This window comes from Acomys minous (genome assembly GCF_964271855.1).
Source record: "Acomys minous genome assembly, chromosome: 9".
In the NCBI taxonomy this organism is placed as follows: domain Eukaryota; kingdom Metazoa; phylum Chordata; class Mammalia; order Rodentia; family Muridae; genus Acomys; species Acomys minous.
This window is the reverse complement of record NC_140490.1, coordinates 83,189,192-83,200,431: the sequence shown is the minus strand read 5'-3', so window position 1 is coordinate 83,200,431 and position 11,240 is coordinate 83,189,192. Positions and strand designations below refer to the sequence as shown.

Genomic DNA, 11,240 nt, shown 5'->3' with positions numbered 1-11,240 from the left:
CCGCCGCGGTCCTGAGGGAGGCGGGCCCATGCATCACCCCGGCAACGGCGTCCTCAAACAGGAAGATGGTGCCCCTCCCGCTAGGTGCGCGCAAGGCGATTGTCACGTGAGTGGGGTGGGACTTCCGGCGCCGCGATATTTTCTTTCCGGTGGTTGGCCCACTGCTCTTACAACCCGGGCCCTGAGCCCTCCGCCCCGCGGCCCACGCCGCCGGGCCGCCGTCGCCGCCATGAAGAAGTTCTTCCAGGAGATCAAGGCTGACATCAAGTTCAAGAGCGCGGGGCCCGGCCAGAAGCTTAAGGACTCCGCAGGGTGCGTGACGCCGGCAGGGCAGCGAGGAGGGTGAAGGCCAGGGACCGGAGAGCGCCGGTGGCGGGGTGCCCGAGACCCCCTCTGGGTCAACGCAGATCCGGGGGCAGATGGGAGGGTGGGGTCGGAAAGTGTAGGAGAGGGGGCGGGGCCTAAGGAGGGCGTGGTGTGGGAGTGGTGGGCGGGGCCGAAGAGGGCGGGGCGTGTCGTCGCGGGGTGGGCGGGGCCGAAGAGGGCTGGGCGGGTGCGGTGGGCAGTCGTGGCCAAGGGGCGGTAGTCAGGGCCTGGAGACTCCTGGTCCTGGCTGGCGAGAAGGGGCGTGGTGATTCAGGGGCGGAGCTAAAGGAAGGACCGCCTAAGGCGGGGCCTGTTGTGGACAGGAGAGGGTCTGTGAGAGATTAAGACTCCTGTGCATACACTCGCACAAATACTTCTTTGCAAGTGATGTGGAGTGTGGAAGGAGTTGAGGTACTCTGGGAGGGGTTGGAGAGAGAGGTTTTGGGCGCGTTTTGGAGGAGTGTGGAAACCAGAAACCCCCAGGCTGTTGATGAGTGGTGGGGTGTTAGGCACCTAGCAGGCTCTGGGAGGAGGAGGTGGGATCTCTTGGGGGTCTTGGCAGCTAGGGTACTCACAGGAGGATTGGAGGCCCTGGAGAACTCTTATGTGCTGGAGACGAGGGAGGTAAGGCATGGGTGCATGGCATGTGGGACACTGGAGCTGCCCAAAAGGGGTGAGGTGGAAATTGGGGCTAGTTACAGGCTACCAGAAAGAACTCTTCCGGAAGCAAAGATGGGCCTGTACGGGGAAGTAGGGAATGTAGGCCAAAAACTAGGGGCTAGGCTGAATGGGAGGAGGAATGGCCTTCAGGCCAGGGCTAGAAGGGAAGTGGGCAAACTAGGGGTCCAGCTATAAATAGTGGGGTAGCTTCCATGATGCAAGGTATATGGAGGTTCACAAGGTCCTCATGCCCGGACCTGCATGGGTTGGTGTCTGGAGGTCTGGAAGTGTGATCTGTGCATCTCTTTGCAAGATGGAAGCACTGTTAGGCTATTTAGGTCCCTATGTGTGTCCAGGGAGAAGACCTCCAAAGAAAAGTCACCGCAGCTGGCCCTCCGGCCACCCCGCCAAGGTCCCACCGATGAGGCACAGATGGCTGCTGCCGCTGCCCTGGCCCGGCTGGAACAGAAGCAGCCCCGAGCCAGGGGCCCTACATCTCAGGACTCCATCCGGAACCAGGGTGAGTTCTGTTCTGGGTGGCCCCTGGGGTGGTTTGGGTCCACAGAGGGCAGCAGGGGGTCGGTCCCCTGTGACAAGTAAAAGCAGTGGCTCTTAGATGGGGACTTGGAGATGACAAGGGACAGGGACTCCACTCTCTGGAGCACTGACAGGGAGGGCTGCTAGCTCTCAGGCCAGCCCCCTCAGTGGAGGGTGATGGGTATGGCTGAGCTTCAGGTCCTCACTCCGTCCCCATTAAACCCTCCTGCTCCTAGTGAGAAAAGAACTGCAGGCTGAAGCCACCTCCAGCAACAGCCAAGGGGCTCCTGGGACCAACTCGGTAAGGCATCTGCTGGGGACTGGCCAATGCTGTGGGGCAGTGTGGGGTTGGGGGGTGGGGGTGGGGAGGAGAACCGAACCTTGTGCAGAGCCTGGCATGAGCAGTACCTGCGGCAGCGGGGAGGAGACAGACCCTTGGAAGGAGGGGTGACAGCCATGGGCCTGTATGTCCAGCTGCAAGATCTTCCTATCTGTCTTCAGGTGCCTGAGCCCAAGGAGGAAATCTCTCCCCACTTGGCAGTGCCTGGGGTGTACTTCATCTGTCCGCTCACAGGTGTCACCTTGAGGAGGGACCAACGGGATGCTCACATCAAGGAGGCCATCCTGTCGGTGAGTGGCCTGAGCTACTGGGCGCACGGTACCACAGATGCCTGTCAAGCCTGGTAGCTTAGTCACTGTTCTATCACTGTGAAGAGATACGATGGCCAAGGCAGCTCTTACAAAGGAAAGTAACTGGGGTTTGCTTACAGTCCCAGAGGTTTAGCCCGTTACCATGGTGGCAGAGAGGCAGGCATAGTGCTGGAGCAGGAGAGTGCTGGAGCACAGACAGACAAGGCCTGCCATGGCTTTTTAAATCTCAAAGCCTCCCAGCACTCGGTGGGCCCAGCACCCAGCAGAGGCAGGTGGATCTCTGTGAGTTTGAGGCCAGTGTGGTCTACAAAGAGAGTCCAGGACAGCCAGGGCTACACAGAGAAACCCTGTCTTGAAAAACAAAACAAAACCTCAAAGCCCACTGCCGATGACACTTCCTAATCCTTCTAAACAGTGCCACTCCCTGGTGATTAAGCATTTCAATATAAGAGCCTATGGCAGCCTTTTATTCAAACCACTCTACCTGGCAAGTGATCCTGATGGACTCAGAAAATAGGAGTAAGTCAGATGTGATGATACACTCCTGCTTTCCTGCTAAGGCAGGGAGATTGTGAATTTTGGGCCAGCCTGTGGTACACAAAAAGGAAAACTGGGAATAAGAGGACATCCCTATACCCAGCTTTGACAGTGCCTGGTGGCTTTAGGTGTGCATCGCTTTCCTAAGCTCTGGTGTCAGTAATTCAGCACAAGACTTGCTGAGCTAAATTCAGGTTGAGAAGGCTAGTCCCTCATGGAGGCCCCCCAGCTGCTAGAGGCCTCACACCCATTGGCTTGTGGCTTTATCCTCCTGGGAGGTATCTGTTTTCCCCGATTGTAGGTCTTCTGACTACAGCCTATGATTAGCTCCAGTGCTGCCTTAGCCCACAACCCTACCATGGTGTCTTCTTGGGTTCCAGCATCATACCAGCCACTCAGACTTGCTTGTGTTAGTGACAGGCTTGTGTCCCTCTCTGCTACTTGACACCCATTGTGGCCACCGTGGTCCCCACTTCACCCAGGACCTAGGAGTTGCATGAGTGGCAGCCAGGTGCTGTGGTTCTAAAGCCAGCGCATAAGGCACAGCTGCACGGCCACAAGGGCCCCAGAAGTCCCAAAGGGATGTTCTTTCCTGCTCGGCCTTTTCCCCATCCTGGAAGAAGCATGAGCCTTGCTGTGTGGGTGGTGGGGGCCTGCCTTCTGGTACCCGGGTGGAAGTGTGTCCACAACTCCAAGAGCTGGGAAGGTATCTTAGCCCTGAGGTGGGACAGCATCCCAGGGGCATCCTGAGGCACGGGAGCCCAGGAACCTCACAGCTGAGAGGAGGCCTCAACAGAGACGATGCAGCCCCCAAAGGAGGGCTGCCTCAACACCTGAGGCGCTGAGGAGCCTGAGCCCTGCTCCTTCTCCAGCCGGTGCAGCTCCCAGGGAAGGGTTGCCCTGAGGAGCTGAGGAGCCTGAGCTCTGCTCTTTTATTTCTCCTCCTCTTCTGATGAGTCACAGCAGGCAGTAAATCTCTTGAGATAAGAAGGACAAATCTGGGAGTAGCTACAGATGCTTCCATGAGAAGACAGCAGGAAACTGGTCAGACATAGCCTTTATGTCGTTTCTTAGAGGGCGGAGCTTCCTGGGACAGGGATTTCCAGAGTGTGGATTGGTGGGATTTCAGACCTGAGCTCAGGGATTGGTGTTTTTTTGTTTTTGTTTTTTGTGTTTTTTTTTTTGGTTAGCATAAACGGGTGAGTCCTACTGAGGGGCTGAAGATGGCAGAGAGTTGAGTAGGGGGTTGGGGAGGGGGACCCGGGCTGGGCTGCTGGAGCTCAGGCAGAGTTCTGGTCAGCTTGCTGCCTTGAGGTGTAATAAAGTTTACAATGTGTCCAAAATTTACAAATAGTCCATTGTAAAGGCCTAGACTGAAGCAGGAATAGTCCCCACCTACAGCTCCTATGGAGGTGGTTGGAAAGATTGACCGGTCAGCTGAGGCAGGAGTAGTCACCATGGACAGTTCCTGCTGAGGAGCTGCTGCCATTTTGTCTCCCACCTCCACAGCCCCAGGGGAGAAAGAAGGGGCTGAGTGCCCTGAGGTGGGAAGGAGGACTGGCAGTGAGCCCCTTTAAATATTAGTGATCTGCTGCTCAAGGGCTAGACATAGCTCTTGGAGGTTGTGTACAGTGGCCCAAAGGACTGGGGGTGGGGGTGCAGCAGGCTTCCCTGCAGCTTGGGGAAGGCATTGTCACATGGCTTGGTAGGGGAGGCATTGGGTAGCAGCAGGCCACCCCAGCTTGGAGGAGGGCTACTGTGGCTTTGAGGCAGACTGCTATTGCTGCCCCAGACTGAGGCTTGAGGCAAGGGCACCATGGCTTTTGTCACGGAGGGAGGGTAGGGTGGTGGTGGTAGCGGTGGTGCAGTGGAGTTTCGAGGCTCTGGGCTATCTCTGCCAACGTGGCTGGGGCTGGCGCTGTAGCCTCGACCTAGTGGCGGCCACTGTGGAGAAATCAGTGAGTAACCAGCATGCTTCTTGTCCTCCCCTATCTAGCACTTATGGCTAGCTTTGCCTCAGTACACCAGTGGCCTCAGCGCCAATGGCTTTAGCTGCTGCCTCTGCCCATTCCCCAGAAGTCTTGTGGGGTCCTCAGCGTGCCCTCCCTTCCCCCAGCACTTTTCTATAGACCCTGTGGCAGCCTCTATTATGAAGATACATACATTCAACAGAGACCGGGACCGCGTGAAGCTGGGTGTGGACACCATTGCCAAGTGAGTGAGCCTCAGTTCACCCACGGGGTCTGAGGAGTGGAGGCTGCGTGCGGGCACCAGGTCTACCCTAGCTGTCTAAGGCTCAGAGGTGGAAGACCAGTGAGGTCAGGCGGTCATCTGGGTGGCTCTGCTTCCCCACAGGTACCTGGACAACATCCACTTGCACCCAGAGGAAGAAAAGTACCAGAAAATCAAACTGCAGAACAAGGTCTTCCAGGTGCGTCAGCAGGCATGGGCGGCCTCATGCAGCACTGTCTGGACATTTGTCTGCCTTTGACTGCTTTACTTTGGTTGTTGTTGAGACCAGCTCTCACTATGCAGTCCAACCTGACCCAGTCCTGGGGTCACCTTTCAAAGGGCTAGGATGCACGCATACATCCATTTTCATACATGTATTTACAAAGAGTGCCTGTGTATCTTGGCTCTTTCCATATACTGCGTAGATCCTGGAACACAGGCTCACACTTGGTGGCAAGCACCTTAACTTGCCTGGCCATTTACCAGCCCTGTTCTTTGAATTTTTTGAATACAGGAACTGGAGCTTCAGTAATGCTGGGTCTATGATTAACAGCCACTAGGGTTAGGGACCTTTAATATGAATACTTGGAGAAGTCTCTCTGCCTCTTTTGTCCTACAAATGCAGGCACTCCTACAGCCGTGTATTAATTCCAGCCATAAAACCCTTGCAGCAAACACCACCCCCAGGGCCATTCAGCACCTGTGGATCTTTGGCTTGTTGAGAGTTAAGGCTGCTTGGCATCAATTCCAGCGGTGGGGATGGGGATGGTCTTGGCCCTGCGGCCTGGGTAACCTGTGTGCCTCTTCCCCAGGAGCGTATCAACTGCCTAGAGGGGAGCCACGAGTTCTTCGAAGCCATTGGGTTCAAGAAGGTGACACTGCCTGTGCCAGATCAGGGTGAGAGGGCGGTTGGGCAGGCGGGAGGGGGCAGGGGCGGTGTGTAGGACATGGGGACAGTTGTCATACCTCTGCAGAAGGCTCGGAGGAGTTCTATGTGCTGGGTGAGGATGCACGGGCGCACCCAGAAAGCCTGGAGCAGCACAAGCAGCAGTTGCTGGACGCCGAGCCAGTGCGGGCCACGCTAGACCGGCAGTGCCGAGTCTTCCGTCCCTCAGCCCTGGCCTCACACTTTGAGCTCCCTGCTGACTTCTTCAGCCTCACAGCCGAGGAGGTGAAACGTGAGCAGAGGCTCAGGTAGGCCTACATGAAGTGGGGTCAGTTCCTGGAGCTGTAGCTGGGGAGGCCTCACCACACTTGTGCCCACACAGAACGGAAGCCGTAGAGCGGCTGAGCTCACTTAGGACCAAGGCCATGAGGGAGAAGGAGGAGCAGCGGGAGATGCGCAAGTACACCTACGCCCTTCTGCGAGTGCGCCTGCCTGATGGCTGCCTGCTGCAGGGTGAGAGGCCACCTCAGCCTCAGGGTTGGTAACAGGCTGGCTGGACTACCTGGCTCATGCTCTGTGCCCCACAGGGACCTTCTATGCCCGGGAGCGGCTACCTGCGCTCTTCGGGTTTGTGCGTGAGTCACTGCAGAATGATTGGCTGCCCTTTGAGCTGCGGGCCTCTGGCGGGCAGAGGCTGTCGGAGGACGAGACTCTGGCCCTGAATGAGTGTGGACTGGTGAGTTGGGGCTGCTTGTACGATCGTCCCCTTTGCAGGACCCCTGATATTGAATGGCAGGTTCAAGCATTTTAGACCACCTTCCCCACTGCTGGGTGTGTGTAAAGGTGTTGTCAGTTTGGGTGGGCTCTGTACTGTCTCAGCGTCTTGGTTTTTCTTCCCGTAAGATGGGGAGGGCAGCTCTGAATAGTTGACTGAAGGGATCTGTATGGTAAAGGTAGCATGGGGACAGGCCATCTGTCCATCATAGGGGGTATCACAGCCCAGGTGACATTTGCCTGCCCTGCAGGTACCATCTGCACTGCTGACCTTCTCTTGGGATGCTTCAGTGGTGGAGGACATGAGGGCCGCAGGGACCGAGCCAGCCGCATCTGTCTTGAGGCCTGAGCTACTTGCAGCCATCCAGCAACTCTCCTGAATAAAAGCAGGCTTGGCCCAGCGTGGCTCTGTCTCATGCTGCTCCCAAACCCATTCCTTTCCCTCTGAGCCCCCAGCAGGAAGAGGGACACTAGTGGCAGTAGAGATGGGAACAAAGTCCCACCTCAGGAGTAGAATTCTCTGTGAGCTGCAGAGGACAACCCTGCCCCAGCCTGAGGAATCTCAGCTGTCTGGTGCCATCTTGGAGCACAGGACAAGTGGGATGGGCACCTCTGTGGCAAGAGTGGTCTGTAGCATGTGCACAGGCCCCATACCTGGGCTGGAGACAGGAGGGGCAGGTGCCTGGCAGGATGGAGCTGTAATTCCTAAGTTATGAACCTAAATAAAGAGGCTATTTAAACCCAGCCTCCTGGTGTTTCATGAAAACCACAGTGGGAATGCTGTTCCTGCAAAGACTGTCCTGCTCTGTAGCCAACCAGGTCCTACCACAGTGCATGAGGGTGGCGGTGGAGCAGGAGATGAGTGGGGCGAGCTGGCCCTGGGGCTCCTTTCCTACATGCCCTCCCCTGGGACACCATCTTTCAGTAAGCTGGCTGCACCAGTATAATATGATGCCATGACAAGACAGACAGGGCTCAGGTAGAGTGTATTTATACATGTCCACATTTGCCCAGGGCCTGCATGCCACAGCATTCCTGGCACAATTTATAGCAGGTGTTTGACCCAGAGCAAGCACTTATGACCAGGGCCCAAGCAGACACCAGCTGTCAATAATGCTTAACTAATAAGGGTAGATTAGCACGCAGCCCTGGGGCCTTTACAATTTGGAAGTAACTGTCCAGGCCTCCTATAGACTTCAGACCCCAGAGTGTGGGACAAAGTGCTCTTATACAGGAGTCAGCAGGAGGCTCCAGTCTGGTGGTCACTAACCAGGTGCTGCATGCTATCGCTGGTGCCTGTTCCTATTTCCCTCAGCAGCTCTACAAAGCTGAGAGGAGGTGCAGCATCCACTGCCCAGGCCATGCCTGCTACTAGCTTTGTGAGTCAGGTACCTGCACTCTACTCCCTGCCGCCCAGGTTGCTTTCCTCCAGAGCCCCTAGGTCTTTCAACTTGACAGCTGTCATTTGCAAAGCGTGGGTGTGGGTATGGGAGCTTCTGAGACATCACTGCCAACATCTGGCACATCTATAATCATACAGTCTGTGTCGTCCTCCTCATCCTCTTCTGTGTCTGCCTGGAAGCCATCCATGTCTCCAGGGCCAACCTGCACAAGATACAGCCTGTCAGCATGTTGTCCATGGACACACTGTCTTAGACAATAATTTCTGGTAACACTGGGGCCTATGGTTAAAAACCCTGTGCTAAGATGCGTCATGCTCCCATCTCAAAAAACACCAACAGCTACACCCCACAGTAACCCGAGCAGCTTCTGAACTTTGGTTTCGAGAACTGACTGAACACATACTTTCTTGTCATTTCTTTCTCCCAGTGGTTAAGACTCAGTGACTCCTGCAGCTGGAACTGCTGATGGAGTTCATGGGCTTCTGAGGAAGAGACAGAGACAGGTGACCCTACATGGTGAGGAAACAGCTCAGTGGCCTTTGAAGGGGGAAGGCAGCTGCTCCTGCAGTTTGAATGCCTCTTGTATAGACATCTGACTAGATCCATTCATGGTGGCAGGAAGGCCGAGGTGGGAGATTCAGGAGTTGGGGCCAGCCTGGGCTGCTCTAACAGAGGACCTAAATTGGTTCCCAGCAGAGGACCTGGTGCCTTCTCATAGACTCCATGAGCACCATGCTCACATGTGCACACAAACCATCAAAACATGATAAATCCTTAAAACAGGAAAACCAAGGCTCAAAGACAAGCAACCTTTATACAGTGTAGCCTGGGTGATCACAAATTCCAGCTAACAACTGAACTACTCTGTGCTAGTCCAGGATGCTTGAGAACACAACTGGTTCTCCCCAAGTGGGCCAGACATCTGGGAAGGCCAACCAAGCAACAACGCTCCTCATAAACAAAACTAGGGTCTAAGAGAACACTACTGAGGACACACCCAGGCAGCCAGCTCCAGGGAGCCACATGAGTACCATGCTGGGCCACAAAATGCAAACGCCCACAGCTGTGCTCTGTGGTGTTGATTGGGGCACAGCAAAGATCACTAGGAGGAGACCAGGAAGAGCAACAGGGTGGCTGGACTGGCTAGAGTACAAGGCTCCAGGCACATCCTCATGACAACAAGCCATGTCCTAGGTTGAGGGTTGCTGTGCCATTAATGACAGTGACAATAGGAGCCACAGGGGGACAGTTGCAGGAACAAGTCCAGGCCCCAGTGTTCTCAGTGCTCTTCACTGTGGTCTTGGGTTATGAATAAAATACACAGTGGTAGCCAGCACCAGGCAACACTTGGAGCCAGCTTCCTACACCAGCACACGTAAGCAAGCTGGGTTTTCAGTGGCAGAAAGGGGACTGGAGGCATGGCTCAGAGGTTAAGATGTCTACTCTTCCAAAGTCCCGAGTTCAATTTCCAGCAACCACATGGTGGCTCACAACCATCTATAATAAGATCTGGTGCAGGCACACATGTGTGCAGAATACTGTATAAATAATAATAAAATTTTAAAAAAGACTTAAAAAAATAAAAGGACCTGTCTCCCTCCCTCCCTCTGCTTTTTTTGTTTTTCGAGACAGGGTTTCTCTGTGTAGCCTTGGCTGTCCTGGAGCTGCTTTGTAGACCAAGCTGGCCTTGAACTTACAGTGATCCACCTGCCTCTGACTCCGAAGTGCTAGGATTAGAGGTGTGCGCCACCACGCCCGGCTAAGAAAGCACATCTCAATGGGAAACGCCGTCCCCGCCTCAGTGGGCATGGCTGCACAGGGCTCTAAGGCTGTGTCACTCGCTTGTGCCAATGCAGCCCAGGACAAAGTGCCACTAGGATTAGGAAGGAGTTACACAGCAAGGTATGGCAGAGGGCTATGTGACTCTGACTGTGACATTTGGAGACATGGACAGATTCATGGCTATTGGCATTGGAGAACAGGTGGGTATCAGCTCTTGGGGAGGGAAGCAACTCCAGGTGACCGTGATGGTAATCACAACAGCTGGGTCACTAGGTACCAGCCCCTCAGCCAACTGTGGCCTCTGGGTGACATCAGCATCAGATATGAGATGTGGCAGTGGCCACATGGAGCCAGATGGAACCATGTGCTCAGGGTTACTGTGACTCTAAAACTGCTTTAGAGGGGCATCAAATGGCCCAATGGGTAAAGGCAATGGTGCACAAGCCTGACCACCGAGTTCCCACCTCAGAAACCCATGGGAAGGTGGGAGGGAACCAGTGCCACAAAGCTGTCCTCTGACCTGTCCCAAGCTGTGGCAGGTGCACAGCCTGATCTGGATGCAGGCGAGCAGAGCCCATGCCCTCTGCGGCTCACCTGTCCATCATGGCGCCGCTTCTTCATGAACTGTGTGATGCACATGGTGGCTGCTGGCTTCCGCTTGAGTGGTATGGGTGTGCTCTGGCCAGGCCCTTCCGTGGAAATGTTGCCACTGTCTTCCCTGGGTGTCAAGGGCATGGCGGTGACGTAGGTCCACTGGCAGGGTACGGGTAGGCACTCCTGGCCAAAGCTCCTGAGCACCTGTGGGTGCACATACCAGCACATACGGAAGTCGGGCCGCTTCTCATAGGCAGAGTTCTCGGAGATAAGGCGCTTCAGCCTGGCCTTGGATGGCACGGCCACAGCATCCTCCGCACTGGGTGTCTGCGGGTGCAACGTAGGGCTCGGGAGGCTCAGCAGGCCGCGGCGGCATCGCTCCTGGAATTCTCGGATGATCACCTTGCTCCCGTTCACATTGCCATGTAGCAGTGGAAGCAGCTGGGCCAGGACTGTGGGATGAGACAGGCTAGAGGTGAAACCTTGAGAGGGTCCTACCAACCCTCACTGTTGCCAAGGAGGGTTGGCAGGGCGCACTTCAAAGAAGGCCACTCAGTATGGGCTTAAGACTGTCCAAGCCACACGCCTGCTCCCCAGGGGCACTGAGCAATGTCATGTGGTCAGCTGTGTGTGCCTTCATGTTCCTCCTGAGTGGCCACTGCTCTCGGTGAGCCACCCGTGTCCTTGGGTTTAGGACAGAGGGAGTGGCACTAAACTCTGGTCCAGGTCTCAATTCTGACTCAACACTCTGCTGTGGGTCCTATGAAAATCCCAAGGAAGCCCAGCCTGGGGACTCACACCTGCAATCCAAGCACTCA

At 55.6% G+C, this 11,240-nt stretch overlaps 2 protein-coding genes across 5 annotated transcripts in view; one reads left to right on the top strand and one right to left on the bottom strand.

Moving 5' to 3' along the window:
* Nucleotides 1-100: 100 nt before the first annotated feature.
* Nucleotides 101-7,387, top strand: UBXN6 (UBX domain protein 6). The gene is made up of 11 exons (XM_084795932.1): nt 101-312; nt 1,383-1,546; nt 1,800-1,864; nt 2,065-2,193; nt 4,868-4,965; nt 5,107-5,182; nt 5,796-5,880; nt 5,958-6,177; nt 6,252-6,382; nt 6,457-6,605; nt 6,895-7,387. Exons 1-11 carry the CDS (start codon nt 230-232, stop codon nt 7,021-7,023), a joined length of 1,329 nt encoding a protein of 442 aa, XP_084652058.1. The 5' UTR covers nt 101-229; the 3' UTR covers nt 7,024-7,387.
* A 223-nt stretch (nt 7,388-7,610) lies between these two features.
* Nucleotides 7,611-11,240, bottom strand: part of CHAF1A (chromatin assembly factor 1 subunit A) — a 32,040-nt gene continuing 28,410 nt past the window's right edge. For all 4 annotated transcript variants that reach the window (XM_084795917.1, XM_084795915.1, XM_084795916.1 and 1 more), the window contains exons 13-14: nt 10,423-10,874; nt 7,611-8,248 (exon numbers count right to left, since the gene is read on the bottom strand). In XM_084795917.1, the coding sequence (XP_084652043.1) occupies nt 8,105-8,248; nt 10,423-10,874 (596 nt within the window). In that variant the 3' untranslated portion in view covers nt 7,611-8,104. The remainder of the gene's footprint in view (nt 8,249-10,422; nt 10,875-11,240) is intronic.

Coding starts and splice junctions, on each gene's coding strand:
- UBXN6 (XM_084795932.1), top strand. CDS start 230: ATGAAGAAGTTCTTCCAGGAGATCAAGGCTGACATCAAGTTCAAGAGC. Junction 1,865..2,064: donor GGGCTCCTGGGACCAACTCG/GTAAGGCATCTG, acceptor ATCTGTCTTCAG/GTGCCTGAGCCCAAGGAGGA. Junction 6,606..6,894: donor CCCTGAATGAGTGTGGACTG/GTGAGTTGGGGC, acceptor CCTGCCCTGCAG/GTACCATCTGCACTGCTGAC.